Here is a 17,829-nt window from a genome sequence, read left to right as displayed (position 1 = left end):
CAGCCGTGCGGGGTGTGCCTCCCGCCCGGCCACCAGGAGCTGAGGTCGTGGACATCTCCACCCTCTGTGCCTTAGCATTTGCTCCTGATAAGCACAGCTAGTGGTCCCCGCACCTGCCGAGCTGATGTGGGAAAGAAAAGGAGATGACTTAGGGAAAGGCTCTGGGCACCAGCCCAAGGGTGGGCACTGGGTAGGTCCTAGACCCCTCTTCCTGCCTCGCCGCTTGCTCCCTGACACAAGTTACTTCCTGGGAATGTGTACACACTGACAGAGCTGGACACACAAGACACAAAGCGGGGAGCACGGGCGTGAGACATGGGCTTGGGTAAGCCATGCGGCGGACACAGGACAGCGAGACACAGATGCATGGCCGGCTCTGCACCACAGCCCGCAGCCCTGCGCGCCTTACCTCGGAAGTAGGGGATGTAATGATGTCTGAACACGGATGTAGGGCTTGGGTGTTGGGACAGGGACAGGCAGCTACTGGTACCAACACTCACAGTACCAGCTGCGGGCAACAGAGAGCAAGTCAGAGTCGGCCCTGCGCTCGTGGCCACAAAGCCACAAAATATTCCTAGGCCCCGCTCTGCTAGGAACATTTTTGCTTCCTCTCTCGAAGAATGCACATCTTTCTGAGGCACCTGAAGGGGGGCCTCTAAGTACACTTTGGGCCAGTCTGCTCTGGGTTCCGAGTGAGGAAGCCCTGCCCTCTGGGGTCAGGGTGGCAGCGCCCCCAGGCCTGCTGGGTGGGAGCTGCTGGCCCCTGAGCCCTGCCCACTGCCCCACTTAGGGGGCTCCTGGGGATCCAGGGCCCAGGTGGAGGGCAGCTGGCCAGACCAGGGAGTGATCTGTCACCTGACAGGTACCCCGGCCTCGCCCAGGAGAGATTCGGGTCGTAGCTCTGGGGTGACAACCTGACCAGGCGCAATCAACAAGGCCAGAAGACCCAAATATGGTGGGCAGGGGTCGGCAGAGGCTGACAGCCCTTCTCCTGGACTCGCCTGCTCGCCTGGTCACTCACTCACTCATTCATTCATTCATTCATTCATTCACTCACTCACCCACTTTCCAAACATCTACTGAGCAGGATGTACCAGGCACATTGCAGGGAGTCCATGAAAATAACTTTGCAAATGAATGAGTTTTGATTTTTCCACAAGGGCTGCAAAAATCAGAGTTGAGTCCATGGAGGTGAGGATAGAGCCATGCAACAGTGGCCGAGGAGGAGATGCTTGGAAAAAATCCCTCAGGAAGCAGCCTCTGTGTGGAGTCCTTGTGGCTTGGACACACTTGAGGGCAACGCGGATTTTTAAAAGGGAAAGGAATGGAATACATAGCTGGGCGCCAGGCAGGGGATGAGGTGGGATGGGGTAGAGGACCCTCCTCGGGCTTCTCCCCATTGGGAGGGGGCTGGCAGTGGCCCCTTGCAAATTTTCCCATGGGGACAGCTGTCTTTGGGGCCACTAACCCAGCTACCGGTGAAGTGTCAATGCATATGCTGACTCTAGTTTTTGTTCGTTGATTTTGTCTTCATAGCGCAAACCTTCCCAGAACCATGCGAGCTTGGAGCTAAGTGACTTCTGGTCTCCTGCGCTTTGTGCTGTTTTACCTTCCTGACATCTCTTGCTACTGACACGTTAGCTGGATTCTACGTGCTCAGTGCTGCCTTGTGTGTTTCACAGGATGGCTCCTCTAACCAACGGGGTAACCAGCTGCCTCTGCACTTAACCTCCCTGCCCCGGCAGGAGAGGACCTTTTCATTCATTAAAAGGACGGGCTCACCATCACCCACTGGCAATCCCACGCCCTGTCGGTCGTTTTTCCAGGTGCTAAAGTAAGAGACAGACTCATAAGAGGAAAAGCCACAAGCACAGCTTCACAGGGGTAAAAGAGGCCGCGGGGCGCATGTACCTGGACGGCTGTAGTGCTGGGGTGACCGCAAGGTCGGGGTGTAACGGCCGAGGCTGACCGACCCGGTGGAGCTCGGGCTGGAGGTCCGGCAGTGCTTGTAGAAGCGGTCATCCTGATCCCCCTGGGAGAAGACAGCCTGGTGAGCCCTGGAGCCGAGAGCACTGCCCACCCCTATCCACCCACCCCTCCGCCCTCCACTCGGCCATTTGCTCTCCTGACCCAAGAGGCTGACTCAACACAGCCTCAGGACACAGTCCCCCCACCTGCCAGGGCACATCTGAAGAGCCAGATGGGGGGCTGGCCTTGGTGCTGACACTCCCCTCGGCCTGAGCATCGTCCTCGTGCCTGCCAGGTACTGGAGGGCAGGGTCCTGCCCATGCCTCCAGCAGCCCCTCCTTGTAGCTAGGGCTCCCACAGAGGAGATAGAGGCACCTGCACCCACCTATGTCTTTCAGCTCCCCTCTTGCCCCGTCCTTCCCAGCACCCAAGGCCCCTTGGAACACAGTTTGAGAACCACTGAGATTCTGTATTCCCCCCGGCCTTGATGGGGGCTCCCCAGGTACGGGCAGTAAGAAGAAGGCCCCCGCCCCGGCCCAGAAGCCCAGCTGAGTCAGACCCACAAGCACTGACAACGCAGACTCCATTCAAGCAGGATGGCTACTGTCTGGGGTGGTCAGGGCAGGTGACACGTGGTGTGAGATGGCATGGCACTATGGCACGGGGGCAGAGCAGACCGCCCGCCTGCCACAGCTCGGCACGTTGGCCTGAGTCATGACACGGGCCAGCATCCTGCCGTGGGGTGGATGCTGCCACTTTGCCCCTCCAGGCTGGCATGGGATGAGTAATGGAAGAGTCTGGGTCTGGTGCTCACGGCTCCCACGCCCTTCCAAGCTGACCTCCCGCCTCCTAGGGCTTGCTCCTTAGCAGAACCCACAGAGCCACTGTCCTTAAAGCTTGCCTGTGTGCCCACCTGCACACTCCGCTCAGGCAGCCCTCATGCTGGGAGCACACCTGCCAGGCCCCACCCATGCTTCACCCCGAGCCCCTTTGGCCTGGCCCATCCCGGCCATGGGCACACTCTCTCCCCTGGGATGGCTACAGCCCTGCAGTCTAGTCTCCATCCCCAGGCATCCTCTGCCCAGCCCCGTTGGCCAGTTTACACCATACAGATGTCCTGTCTTCTCGCCTGCACTGTGCCCAGGGCTCATGGCCACACATGGGCGTGGCAGCTCGGTGCTAGTTGCCCATGTGCAGGCTTTGGCTGTCGCGTTCCTGGACCCAAGGTCTGAGGCCCATGCAGACTGGAGTCTGATTGGTGGCTGTCTAGGTCGCGGATCAGTTTTGAGAAACAAGAAAAAAGAGCGGGCTGCTAATTCATGCTATTTGATAGAGAAATGCTTTCAGCACATTTATCCTCGAGGACCCAAGATATTCCCATAAGTCCCACTTGGAGGCGCATGATGTGGCCCAGGCTAACCCAGCCCCTGGACTTTTTCTCTAAAGAAAGCCGTGACCCAGACCTCAGGTCAGACACAGGTGTCCCAGGTGTCCGTATCTCAGGGCCAGCAGACACAAGGGAAGCATGCGGATGAGATATGATTATAAACATAACCAACGCCGAGGAGGATGCCCCAGCCTCAGAGGGTCAAGGCCTGATGCCACACTCAGAGGCCACAGTCAAGGGCCTGGGAGACCCTCCAGGGGAGCCTCGGTTGGTTATCTTTACCATCTGGGCGGCAGCGCCACGAGCAAACGGGGTGGGCCGGGGGCGGTTACCTCAGGCGGCGTCGGCGAGAGCAGCCGAGGGGACTGTGGACACAACACAGAGTTACCCGTTAGGCCCGGCGCCTGGTGGTCACTCGGGGAGGAGAGCACCCCGGCCCAGGCTCAGCTGCACCACGGACCCTCCTCCACACGGGAGGGAACCCAGCACGAGACCCAACACACGTTCCAAAACCTCCTGTTTGGAGACACAGTCAATGGCACGCGAGGAAAAGGCCCCCAGGACACTGCTCTCTGCGGATGAGCCTGGACCTTGTCTCATCCTGGCCCGCCCCCGCCCTGCCTCTCCCCCACGAGGACCCATTTCCGAAGGGAAGACTGTTGGCTCCGGGCGTTGGGTGGCCACACCCTGTGAGCCCATCACCCTCGGCTTTCTTCAGAGGAGAGAAAAGGGGCCCAGAGAAAGGAAGCGCGATTCGGAGCCTCGGGGCTTGGGGTGAGGACCCGTGTGCGGGGTAGGGGGGTCATCGGGGCCCTGGGGAGCAGTGACCGGCCTCCCCAGCCAGGCACCTCCCGCTGGAGCAGGTGAGCACCGCCTGCCACCTACAGACGTGTTACCAGGACTTAGGGAGGGACCGCCTGGCAGAAGGGGCTCTGGAACGGGGCTTCCAGGCAGGAAAGCTCACCTGTCTCCCCCATCTCCTGCACAGGTAGGAAGATGCTGTGGAGAGTTTCCGAGGAGGAGCCCTGGCGACTGGGGACGTTTTCTCGTACCATTAGAACGGCAAGGGGAAAGTGTTTCCCAATCTTCCCATTTCATCGAAGGGGAGACTGAGGCTCAGAAAGGCTGGCAGATCTCTGTGCTTCCAGCCCACTGCCCTTCCCTCTGCTAGCTTCCCACACTCGCATGAACTGCTGGAAGGCTGCAGTTCCAGAGAAGCAGGGGAAGCGGTCCGGTCCCGAAGCCAGTGTTCGTTCAGCTCAGCGCACTGACCCACGTTCTGTGGCCCACTCCACTATTTACCCACAGAAGGGCTCCCACAGAGAACACCTCTGAGCAGCCTCCCAGCCGGGGCATGGCAGGGCCTGTGGAGGGCAGAGGCCTTGAGGTCCTATGAGATGGAGGAGGGACAGAACCCCAATACCTCGCTCTGGGCAATGGCTGCAGCCGGCACGGAGGCAGCAGTGACCAAGGTCAGCCACGAGGGCCCAAGCCCCAGCTCTGCCCCCGTGAGCAGCACGGTCCTGGGCCCAACTCGTTCTCCCTCACCCTTGTCTTCTCATCTACATCCTGGGATGGTCATTCCCAAAGTGCCGGGCCACAGGAAGTGGAGCGACGCCAAAGCCCAGTGTCAGCACAGAGTGAGAGCGGGCCTGAGGAACGGGTGATGGCTGTGATATCAGCGACAAGGACTAGCCACTGCAGCATGACCGGTGAGTGTGCTGTGAACCTCTGGACCCCTGGGCTGTCCCCGCCCTGCCCTCACGCCCTGCAGCTGCGCCAGCCGCTGGACCACAGCAGGTGCCTGCCAGGCTGGGTTTGCCTGCACGAGCCTGGCACCCTGGAGCCTCAGCTACACCTTGGGAGACTCAGAGTGGGGCGCCCATGCCGGGCCACCACACGTGACCGGCACACAGACACGGCCGACAGCTGGCAAAACACACCTCCTCTCCATCCCAGGCACCCCCATGGCCTGGTCACACTGAAGTCTCAAAAAGGAAAAGCGACTTCATCAGCAAATTCCAGGTTAAATGGAGAGGAGCAGCCGTGATTAGGAAGGCCCAGCAAAGGACACTGCCCACGGGACAGGGCGGAAGAAGTCGTCTGGGGTTCAAACAGGGGTCAAGCCACCTCGGGGAGCTCACGGGACGGAGGAGCGGGCCAGGGCTGGGAGAGCCGGAGCGTGGCCTGGAGTGCTCTGGACAAAGGAACAGGATACATTTCCCGATGAAGAACATCAGCCCAACTTAAGAAAATAAAGAGACTCTCGCTTTGCTCCTGTCACTTTCCTGATCGCCAGCGAGATTCCTGCTTTCTGCGCCCGCCGAGGGGGCCTGTCCAGACCCTCTCCGTCAGTGTGTCTGCGAGGGGCAGTTCGGGGCCAGAGCACACTGGGAATTCTTTAAAGAGGAGGCGCAGGTTATCTGAGGGGGTAAAGTAGGCTGAAGCTGCCAGACGGCCGTGGGGACGGACGCCAAGGGGACTGGCTATGGGTGCCACGCCCTGCAGGCTGGCCCCGGGCCGGGCAGAGCCGTACCTCGCTGTAGCTCTGCCTGTCTCCCACCGAGTGGCTGATGAAGGGCGAGTAGGAGATCATGTCGGGGCGGTCGATGTTGTAGATGGCCTTGTTCTTAGGGAGAGCGGCCAGGTCTCTGTAGTCAAGGATCTCATCACCCAGCTTGGCCTGCGAGAGGAAGGAAAGAGCCAAGGGGGTGGTCAGACCCACAGCTGGAGGCGTGGTCGCTCAGCAGCCATGGGTAGAGGTGGGTCTGGGTGAAACGTGGCCGAGGGGCAAAGGCATGAGGAGCCTCATGGCACACGGACCTGCGTCCCCGCAGACGGTGAGAACTCAGCCCGTGGTCTAAATACACACACAACCACACACACACACATCCATGCTTGCATACATACATACACACGTACGTGTAAACAAATACACGTGTGTGGGCACTGAAAACACACATATACACACATATATGCATGCATGCATACAAATACACACTTGGATGCATGCATACAAAGACCTGCACACACACAAATAACATGCATGCGGGCACAGAAAACACACACATGTAGACATGCATACAAACGCACACATGGATGCATGCATACATACACATGCACGTAGTATACTTGTATGCACGTAATGCACATACACACGTGTGCACGCATAAAATACATACATATGTAAAAGATGTACATACATGCATTTGAACACATGCACGATGTGTGCATGCATGTATACACACATACAAACACCGAACACGTACATGCAGACCCGCACGCACAATATACGTATGCATGCGGATGTGTACATATGCACGCACACAGGGAACATGCCCGCCTACAACCGTGGAGGGGAGATACTGACACACCCACACCTCCACACACTCACTCGCACCCACACAACCTCACCCACCAAACTAGTACACACGTATACACCTCCCTACCCAGCCACTCACACACATACACTCAGGGCTTTGGAGCACTTTCAATACGCAGGCAACTGCCTGTGGTTTGCCGGCCAGCTGTGTGACCTCAGCAAGGTCACTGCAGAGGTGCTCACTTGTGGTGACGCACCTGGAGCCACCACATCTGCTTAGGTGAGGTCCACCTGGGTGCTCGCTCCCCTGTGATTGGGCCCGGCCTCCCCTGCACCACCCGCTGGCCCCTCCTCCTGGCTCCGGGGGCTGCCTGGGGGCATGTGACTGACTGGACAGGCCTTGGAGCTGGGTGGCCACCTCAGCTTGGCTCTCACAGCAGGGCCAAGGTTCCCCCCCAAACACCGGTCTCAGTCCCCGTGTCCCTGCAGCACCCCTCCAGCGCCGGCGGAATGTTTACAGCCCATGAGCCCAGTGGAAGAGAGGATGTGAGTCCCCAGCCTGCTCCCAGCACGAGCCAGTTCCTGGTGCGGCGGATGCCCAGGCTCCCATCCCTCCTGGAGCTGACACACCAGTCACCTCCTTCCCCCGGGTCCCCTCTGAGGATTAATCTCAGCCTGGCATTGCCAGCCACAGGCAAAGCTGGCCACTCGGGCTGTCCCCGCTGGCTTGGCTCAACCCCCAAACCCAGCAGGAACCCTCATCTCAACCCCGGCTTCCCTCGGTGCCCCCGGTCAGGTCAGTGCTGCCCCTGCCCTCCTCTCTGCCCCTTCCCAGACCCAGGCGGCTCTGGTCAAGGCCCTCACTGCCCGCGTCCCTATCCAGCCACAGCCTCTGGGGGCTGTCCTGCCAGCATTTCTTCTAACAAACACCACCAACAGCAGCATGACACTACACCTTCCACCCTGGACAGCACTGGGCTGAGCCCACGAAGGGGGCACTCACAGGACCTCCTCTTCACAGAGGAAGAACCGGAGCCCAGAAAGGCTGGGTAACTTGCCCAGAGTCACACAGCCAGGGAGGAGACGCAGGCTGTCTGAGTCCAGAGCCATGCTCCCCGCCATGGCTCTCCTCTCTGCCAGGGCCACATCGCTCAAACTCCAGCTGCACCCCGTCGTCCTCCAGCTCACATCCTCTGGCAGCCCCTTCTGGGATGGGTGACACAGCCCTCACTGCAGTTTCCAAACTTGGCCCTGATGTTTCCAGCCCATTTATCATAAGGTATCTCCTCCTTGTTCCCCCAGTGTGCCAGGCTCAGCCTCCACCCTCCAGCTTTCCTTTATCCTCTGAAGTCCAGCAGCCCACCTCCTCCAGGAAGACTTCCCTGACCACCAACTCCAAGGCTTGCGTGAGTCGTTGGGTACGCTAGGGGCAATCCCTGCCATCTGGGACGTAGGCTGAGAGAGTGAACACCTGATGTCTCAGGTCTCTGGCAATTCCCTTGGGAACCCTGGGCAACGTTCAGAAGACCTGAGTTCAAACCCTGAGTCTGTCGTTTGTAACTGTGGTGCCGCCAGATCAGCATTTTTGAGCTGCTCCTCTCTGCCTTCCGGGGAAATCTGAACTCAGGCCCCTGGGGATCTGGCCCTTGTGTATCTGCTCATCCAAGCCTCTCACTCCCCCACCCATGCCCCTTGTCACGCTCAGCCCCTTACAGTTTCCAGAACATCTAGAGCCTGAGTGAAACAGAGCAGGACCCTATGGTGCTTCCACCCATGTCCTCTGCCTGCCTTTTGTCTGTAGAAAAACTTCAGCCAAAGAATAAGTTTAATCAGAGAAGGGAGAAGATGCAGAAACAAAGGAAAACACTCAAAGGAGACCAAATAATAATAGTTTAATCATTAAGCAAAGTCAAAGACCTTTAGTTCCTCCTTAAGGGCTACAGATAATATTCTGAGCCGTATCCTGGGAGCTGCCTTATAGATACTGAAACCCCTACCAGGTGGAAGAAGTTAACTACATGATGACCAGACTGTAGCCATGACATAAATGGCCACAACTCCAAGAATTGGCCTCAAGGAAGTGGGAACAAACTGACCCTGGAACTGAAGACTAACTGTACTTAAAACAATCAAGATGATGCTGGTCAGACCACCGATGACCAATTTCAAGATGACTGTCAGAGCTGACTGTGCAGTTTCTGCATGTAGCCCCTTCCCTCCATCTATAAAAGCACTTGCCCAGTGGTTGTCAGCGGGGCCAGTCAGCCTTTAGACAGGAGTCCGCCCTCCTCTACCTCGCCCTGGTTGCCGGCATCCAAAATAAAGCAAAGTTTCCTTTCCACCAGCCTTGCCTCTTTATTGGCTTTTGAGCGGCGAGCAGCCGGACTGCACTTTCGGTTACATGAGGGCTTGGTACATGCTGTTCCCTCCCTCCGAAATGCCCTTCCCAGGCCTCTTTGCCCGGCTCATCCTCTGGTCCTTCCAGATTCAGCATGCTTCCCCTCCACCACCTGAGGTGGATGTTTTTCTCCTGTGAGTAAAGGTGCTGATTTTGTTGGCGCATTTGTCTCCTTTTCTCCTAAGGCTGGTGGCTGCTGGGGGTTCAGGACCCTGATTCACCATGGAGTCCCTCTCCCTAACTCCATGCTTGACATGGCACAGGGCCTCGGGGCAGGCATGCTGAATTGAGCTAAAATCGATTGCACATTTGCCAAAGCCAGCTGGGTTCTCTGGGTCTTTGTCTCCCCCTGAAAATGGGAATACCACCTGGGCCTTGTCCATCTGCTGGATTTCGTGACCATCAACAGAGCTCGATATAAAGGGCGAGGCTGCCGTGGGGCTGCGAGAGGCCGGCATGCACAGGTCACTGTGGAGGCTGTGTCTTCCCACCCACCCCGTCCTGCTATGATCACGGCACTTAGTGCCCGCTGGCTTTCTCAGCCCCAGGTGCACAGTCAGCAGCACCCGCCTTGCCCTGACAGCGGGGATCAGGGAGGCAGCCCGACGATGCCAACTGCCACCAACGCGACCCTGCTCAGAAAGAAGCCTGCCCGGCCCCTGCTGGCCGGTGAGGTGGCTGTGCTCTTGGCTCCTCAGCATTTGTCCTGCCCAGCGGGGCTCACAGATGCACTTCCTTGCATCCAAATCCTGGGGCGGTTGCCATGACAATGGGCTATGTTGTCTAATTGGCGGAAGGCCACTGGAGCGTGTGTATGTACAAGTGTTTTCCCTTAGCTTTCTTCTCTCCTACACTGTATCCAGCATAACAAATAATAATAAGATATGACCATATATGATGTTATGGCTATAATATAATCCTACCGATGATATAATCTAAAGATGCTGCTTTTATGCTATGCCGACTCACTGCTTTATTGCCATGGTGAAGAAAGGTTACAAAACAATACAGCTAATGTGACCATGTGACCTCGTTTTGTTAAAAAAAAAATACATGCACACAGAGAAAAAGAGACCTAAAGGGCATACTTCAAAATATTAACAGTGGCTACTCTGGCTGGGAGGATTATAAATGGTATTCATTTTCACCTCTGCACCAATCACTATTTTGTTGCTAATAAATGTGGGTTACATTTGTAATAAAGAAAAAGGCAGTGAAAAGATTACTTTAAAAAACCCACAATTTATTGAGCGCCTACTGTGTGCATGTTTTCTCCTAGATACTAAGGTGAGTGAGGCACAGCCCCTGCCCACCAGGAGCTCACAGCCCGTGTGGGAGGCGGTAGCCACATCACATGATAAATTCCCTGCCATTCCTGCACACAGGGACATCGCGGGGAATTGATCTCTTCCTGATGGGCAGGAAGGGAGAGGGAGGGAGAGGAGGCTGCATTTGAGAACAACCATCCCACAGCAGGCGGGTCCCAGGCGGCTGGCATCCTTTTAAGCACGCTGAGCTAGTGCATGGATTGGGACTGCCGTCCTGAGGTCCTGAGTATGCCCAGCGCTGAGCAGAGTTGGGTGCACAGTAGGGTGACAGGAGATACCAACAGGGAGACGGAAGGAAGAGCAGAGGGACTGAGCCTGAGATAAGAAGGGCATATGCTTGACCAGACTCTCGTCTCCTCAGTGAAGGAACTGCATGGATGTGCACTGCCAACTGGTGCTGAGACCAACCCTGACTTGGGAGGGATGGCCAGGGTGGGACGTTTCCTGGCTGGGCGCTGGCCATGGTGCTGGGAGTCCATGTGTTAGAAATGGATGCAGGTCCTTGGATGGTGGCTCCATGACTTAGAGGCTGTGACACAGACTAGTTTCTGCTCCTCTCTGAGCTGCATCTAACTGGGATGCTGAGAGGCAAAAGGAGACAGCAGAGTACGCTTCTTGGTACCCAGGACTCAAGGCACCTCTGGAGTGTCAAACTAACAACTGGTGCTTCAGATTCAGGAGACAGGATTAAATTAATTCGCCCGAGGTCTTCTATTTACTTATTTTTTTTAACTTTTAATTTTTAAAAAATATAGCAGTGTGAGGGCTTCCCTGGTGGTGCAGTGGTTGAGAGTCTGCCTGCTGATGCAGGGGATGCGGGTTCATGCCCCGGTCCGGGAAGATCCCACATGCCGCGGAGCGGCTGGGCCCGTGAGCCCGTGAGGTTGCTGAGCCTGCGCATCCGGAGCCTGTGCTCCGCAATGGGAGAGGCCGCAACAGTGAGAGGCCTGCGTACCGCAAAAAATATATATATATAGCAGTGTGTACACTTCAAGGCCTTCTGTTTAAAACTGGAATCCAGCACACTTCTATTAGCTGAGCGAGAAGTCTATCTCTGCTGGGACGGTGCGACCAGCTGGAATCTACCTCGGCTGAAGGCACACCCAGCTGGTGGGCAACTTCTTTGCCCACCGTCATCCTTGGCAAGTTCGTGTTCCCCAAGGGCGGGGAGGCCATGTGACCCGATCAAGGGGCGTGGACTCGGCTGTGCTGAGAACTGCCAGGTGGAAGAAGGGACCCAGCAGGGCTGGTTTTCAGCACTGAGCAGCGGGGTTCCCTGGGAAGAACCCAAGCTCTGTGGTGGCAGAGACCTGGGTTCAAAGACAGCTCCACTGCTTACCGCTGCATGAACTTTAAAGTGACAGTGATCACAGAGCCCAGCGTCCCTGCTCACTGCACCGTTACATGGTCACTACCATACCTAAGCCTCTTACAAACACCAGTTTGTTCAAAAAATAATAGTTCATGTTTAATGAGCAGTTTACCAGCAGTAGCTGCAGTCTGGGGACACGACCATGCCTAGCCGCATGCCGAGTGCTTCACAAATACTATCTCATTTAAATAATAATAGTCATTATTATTATTATTCATGATGATGATGGTATTAGGGGCTAAATCGTGTCCCCCCAAATTTCTATGTTGAACCACTAGCCCCCAGCACCACAGAAGTGACTACATTTGGTGATATGGGCCTTTAAAGTGGTGATTAAGGTAAAAAGGGGTCATTAGGGTGGGATCTGATCCAGGACGCCCGGTGTCCTTCTGAGAAGAGGAGATTAGGACACAGATGTGCACAGAGGGACGACCACATGAGGACACAGGGAGAAGACGGCCGTCTACACGTCCAGGAGAGAGGCCTCGGAGGGAACCAACCCTCCAGACACCTTGACTCAAGACTCCCAGCCTCCAGGACAGTGAGAAGATACATTTCTGTGGTTGAAGCCCCCCGGTCTACGGTACTTCACGGCGGCCCCGGCAAACGAGCACAGATGTCCTAACAGTAACCCCAGCGAGCGAGTGTTTCCTGTCCTCCCTCTGGGCTCAGGGCTGTGCCCGGGGCCTCACACTCAGTACCTCAGTGGCCCTGGGCAGCAGGCACTGTGGGTCCCCAGGTATAGGTGAGCTCCCAGAGGCTCAGAGAGGTTAACATCTCGCCCAAGGGCACACAGCTGCCTGGTGACTTCATGCTGCCTTTCTGAGCCTCCGGGTTTGCATCTGCAAAGGGTCATCCTGCGATTTACCCTCCGGCCTAGAACCCTTGTTATTATCACCCATCGGAATTAGGGTCAGGAATGGCCCTAGCCCAACTAGAATGAGAGTCTGGGGAGTGAAAAGCAGTGTTGAGAAGAGCGAATCCCATCTCCATCGTGTGAGAGAAAAATGAGGCCCTGGCCGGGTGGCGGTGGGGGATGAGAGAGGCGACTTGTCCCAAGTCACCAGCTGTCCTTCGGGTGTGCAGCTGGGCCAAGACACCCAGCCCAGGGCTCGCCCCCTTCCCCTCTCCCACCCTGCGCAGGCTCTTTCCCAGACAAGGAAGTTCGCCACTTAGACAAGGAAGCTAGCAAATAATTACAACCATCACCTTCCACTTCTAATCCCACGACCCAGAGGTAACCGTTATTAACTATTCGTTAAAATGTTCCCAATCATTTTTAGACTCGTATGTGCACGTACACACATACACACACAAATATCCACACCCATAATATACACGCACGCACACACACGTGCACATATACACATATGCGTATGCATATACACACACACACCTGTACATACATATGCACACAAATACATACACACACAAACGAAAATGGGATCACATAACATATATTACCCTTCACATGCTTCTTCTAAAAACACATTAGGAACTTTCCACAGCAACGGGCACAGATCTGCACCGTTATTTGGGACACGTGCCCGAGTGTTATTTACGCAGGTGAGTCCTGGCTGTGGGGATGCGGATGTGACTCACTGACACCTCTGTAACCACAGCTGTGAGCACACCTCTCTGCGCACCTGTCACCACATCACGGGGCGGCCGTGGTCACACAACACATCCACACTGGAGGCTCCGACCTGGCCTCACGGTCTGCACCAATCTCTCCCGTGGTCTCCGGGGGAGGGGTGCTGGCCCCAGACCCCCGCTCCGAGGGCACACTCAGCAACGACCCCAGGCCCCGGGGCCCCTCCCCACTCTCCACAGAGAGAATCCAACTTACATATATCACGCGGCTCGGAGACCCTGAGGTGCTGGAAGCAGGGACGGAAATGATGCTCTCTGAAGAGGTTCTGGTTTCCTAGGAGAGGAGACAGGAGGAGGCTGAAGCACTGTCCACGCGGAGAACCTCTCAGAGGCAATTACACTCCAACAGAAATGCCGGCTCACGAGATACTCTTTATTTGCAGGTTGAAAGAATTCTTAAAATAAACATGCAGGCTTGAATGCACGACAGCACAGCTGTAATCAGAAGACACAGCAGGTGACCCTGGCTGCAAGCAAAGCGGCCACGCTTTCAGCGCCGGCCAGAATCGCTCCCGTGATCACTAAGCTTTCACGGCGTCAAAATTATCTGTTTTCCGGAGGATGAGAGCAAGCGATGCAGTTTCCGTGTTTCTGCGCGCTCCAATGGCAAAGGCAGAATTGTGCTGCCCAGAGACCTTATTCTCCGTGTCGATTACGGGGGATGCACTGCGGCTCGTTCCGCCAGCCCCACCTCTGTTGTCTGACTCGGCGGCCGTCACGTCTGTGACCTGCTCCTCGCGTGCCCACTGAGGCTTTGGAACCATCCCCCCGCCCCTCCTCTCTCAGTTCCGACCGTGACTCCTGCATCCCCGAGGTGACATCCCTGAGATGACTGTCCATCTCCTCCACTCCCCCGCGTCAGGCCCCCCATCACTGCGAGGACCCTGCCTTTCTCCAGCTCCCACCCCGCTCGCTGCATCTGTGTCCATCCCCACCTGTCAGGCGTGACCGGGTAGCTCCTGGACCCTCTCCTGGTCCGGCTCTCAACCCTGCTGGGACCACCCACGTACCTAACTCTCCACACCTCCCACTTGCCCCGTCTAAACGGGACACATCTTCACAAAGGCCTCCCCTCTCCCTACCCACGCACGGCTCCTCTCTTGTTTTCTAAGCAGGCCCCTTCCTCCCACCCCCTGGAATTCTGTCCAGCCCCTCTCAGTGGTCCACACCCGCTGCAGTGGTGTCAGCAGCCTGGGAGGGGCCGCATTATGAACTGAATTGCAACCCTCCAAAACACATATGTTGAAGTCAACACCCCAGTACCCCAGAATGTGGTTGTATTTGGAGGTATAGGGCATTTAAGGATGCAATTAGGTTTAAACAGAGTCTTTAGGACAGGCCTGGATCCAATCTGACTGGTGTCCTTATAAGAACAGGAGACTAGGACACAGACGTGCACAGAGGGATGACATGTGAGGACACAGGGAGAAGACGGCCCTCTACGCGCCCGGGAGAGAGGCCTCAGGAGAAACCAACTTGCCCACAACTTGATCTTGGACGTCCAGCCTCCAGGACTGTGAGAAAATACATTTCTGCTGTTTAAGATTCCCAAGTCTGTGGCATTTTGTATGGCAGCCCCAGGACACTAACACCCATCATGGACCCCCGCCAAGTGGATGACCCCCAGCTCTGGCTACACTCAGCACAACACCAGCGAGAATGGGACAACACCAGGACCAGGTGTGAGGCCGACACGGTAGTGGGAGGGACAAACCTGAAAGGCATAGGGGGTGGTGCCTGGGTAAACCTGATTGGGAGCCTGATTCTGCATCTAGAAGGAAAAGAGAAGAGGGAGAGGGCGTGACGCTCTGTGGTCATCTCTGCTCTCGGTCACTCGTCCAGCTGGTCCATCCCCTCTCCTTGCCCCAGTTATCACCCTGGCATCCTCTTGAGGCCTGTCCTGCTTCCCCGGGACCCTCGGAGGCAGGGGCTGGGGTTCCTTAAGGAGCTCAGCCAGACCCCTGAGGCTCAGCCACCCCCAGTAAAACACAACGTCAAGTGCTGTTGCAAAGGAGATGCACCATCGGAGGCCAGTAACACTGGGTCTGTTTTATCACTGTCCCTGTGGCCAGGTTGCCTATTGTACTAGGCAAAAATGATGTACATACACATTTAATACATTTGAAAGAAAACTTTGACTCTCAGCTTCCTTCTCTATGAAATGGAAAAACCTGCTTGAAAGGTGCTTTCTGTTTCTGAGGACTTAGGCACAGCCTGTTAGGGGCTTGGCACTGGTGAATCATCCTTACTTTTATTTCAGTTCAGTTTACTCCAGCTCACGGCAGGAAGCCCCTTCTTTGCAAAGCCGACAAACACTGGTTGTTTTAAAAGAAAAGTGCCCCTAAGCTGAGAGCTGCAGCAGTGGCACAAGAACTGTCCCCCACACCAAGAGGGACACTTCCTGGCACAGGTGGGGCAGCACCGGCTTACTGTCACCATGACCCCGATGGAAGGGGGCTTGGGCTCTCTGAGCGGCAGCGGGTGCCTGGGTTTGCTCCGGCATGTTTCAGGGTTGCGAGCAGGCAGGTGGGCGGCTGCACGGTGCTCCCCTCCCTGTGCCCGGTTCCCAGCCCCGGAGAGGGCCAGGGTGTCCCCGCGTCCCACAGGTCAGGGAGCCCAGACACGAGGGGGCCGAGTCCAAGTGATTCTCCCAGAGTCAGGAGACCTGGGTTTTCTCTCACTTTCTCCCTACCCTGACTCCAATTCATTCCAAGAGCCTCACAATCAAACCCAATACCCAGTTGTGTTCTCCAGGGCCTTGTTCACACCAGCAAAGGGCCGGGCAGCTCACCCAGCCCTGTCCCCACCGCTCAGCCTGGTCCCGGGAAGCGTCGTCCTACAACAGTGACGGGGGCGCCTGGTTCTCATTAAGGTCGCACACAAGCTGCATGGACACTGCGTGAGGGGTCAGCACCCACTCATCTCCAACTTAAAGCCTAGGGGCTGAGGCTCAGAGAGGGCTAGTGATTTGCCCAAGGTCACACAGCTGGGCAGAGGCAGAGTCCAACACCAAGGCTTGCTCTCCCACACCGGCGGCCACTGTGAATTCCACTAAAACGTTCTCACTCATGCTCAGTCACCCCGTCCTTGCGTTTGGGCCTCCGGGACCATCTCAACAAGCCTGTCTTCTCCCTGCTCAGCAGCCTCACAGTCAGTGCAGGGGCTCTTGCTTCCTCACAGGTCCCCCTGCGGTAAGCAGCCCGGACCTCTGTGCACCAGGTTGGGGGTGGGGGTGGGGAAGGACATGGGCTCTTGAAACGGTAACCGTGGAGATCCGCAGCCTGGGGGACCAGCCCGGTCAGTCCAGGCTTCCTCTGCTGCCACCAGAGCAGGAGCCCGCCCGGCTGTCCCCGGCCACCTTCTCCATGCAAGGAGCTCCTCTCAGCTACTCAGCTGACACGGGGCCGCCCCTGCCATGGCTCTGAAACCCTCATGCAATCCCCAGCAGATCGTGGCTCCTCTGGCTTGGGACCCAGAGCCAGAACAGGGCTGGGCCCTGTGACCCACTCTCCTGCACACCTGCCAAGTCTCAGCTCCGGGAAGCTGGCCCCATCCCTCCCCCTGTCAGAGGCAAGCATCCTGTACCCTGGAGCCTGCCCATCTGTCTACCCTGCCAGATGACATGGGCCCTCCTGTAGGGCAGGGACTCGCTGGTCTTATTCACCTCTGTGTTCCCGGTACCCAGCCCAGAAGGGACACAGCAGGTGCTCAGTGGCTGTGTGTTGAATGGCCATGTGATCCACTGCCCAACGATGCACTGGGGACGAGCAGTTAGGACCACAGCCTTCCGACGGGTTTTCCCTGGGCACGCTCAGCAGACGCACGTCCTTGTCCAGGGGGGCACCCATCTCCCGGGGGAGCACACAGTCAGGGAGGCCTTCCAGGCAGTGAGGAAGGACTGCCCTCCCCATCCTGGCTCGGCCTGGCACGGACTCCGGTGCTGGCCCCTGTTGTTGGACGCAGAGATGGAGCTGGCTCCCGGGGGTCCTGGAGCCCACTGGGCCTGGCGTGAGGGGCACTAGTTAGATGACTGCTGAGCAGCCCTCCAGATGAGCGAGTTAGCTCTCACATAACAGTGGAGCTGTCTCCACCCACAGGCCAGACTCAGGGGAGTTAGTGACGCCACCTCTGCTGCACTTCTCAGGGGCTGACGGCCCCTGAGCAGACCCCGCTGGGCTGACCCGGAGCTGACCAGGTCTGGCTGGTTCATGCGCATTAGCTACCTTGCAGGCAGCGAACAATACAGAAAAGTACAGCTTTCTATCTGCCGCCTGGGCAGGGAGCAGTCAGCTGGCTGGGAGAACTATCTCCAAGGGGACATGAGTGCCCAGGGAAAATCATCTGTGCCTGTCCCATCCACCCACTGCCCTATCCACCCTCTGCCCCGCCCACCCGCTGCCC

At 57.0% G+C, this 17,829-nt stretch overlaps 1 protein-coding gene across 1 annotated transcript in view; it reads right to left on the bottom strand.

The window, feature by feature from the left end:
- The window catches only part of ABLIM2 (actin binding LIM protein family member 2), a gene marked incomplete at its 3' end in the record, with an annotated part of 152,975 nt that overhangs the window by 47,977 nt on the left and 87,169 nt on the right, over nt 1-17,829 (bottom strand). The window contains exons 9-12 of the mRNA XM_079700805.1: nt 13,625-13,702; nt 5,892-6,038; nt 1,912-2,032; nt 410-508 (exon numbers count right to left, since the gene is read on the bottom strand). Of these exons, the coding sequence (XP_079556931.1) occupies nt 410-508; nt 1,912-2,032; nt 5,892-6,038; nt 13,625-13,702 (445 nt within the window). The remainder of the gene's footprint in view (nt 1-409; nt 509-1,911; nt 2,033-5,891; nt 6,039-13,624; nt 13,703-17,829) is intronic.

Source organism: Hyperoodon ampullatus (genome assembly GCF_949752795.1).
Source record: "Hyperoodon ampullatus genome assembly, chromosome: 1".
Lineage (NCBI taxonomy): Eukaryota > Metazoa > Chordata > Mammalia > Artiodactyla > Ziphiidae > Hyperoodon > Hyperoodon ampullatus.
Note: the sequence above shows the minus strand (reverse complement) of the source record. Positions and strands in the feature narration are given on the sequence as shown.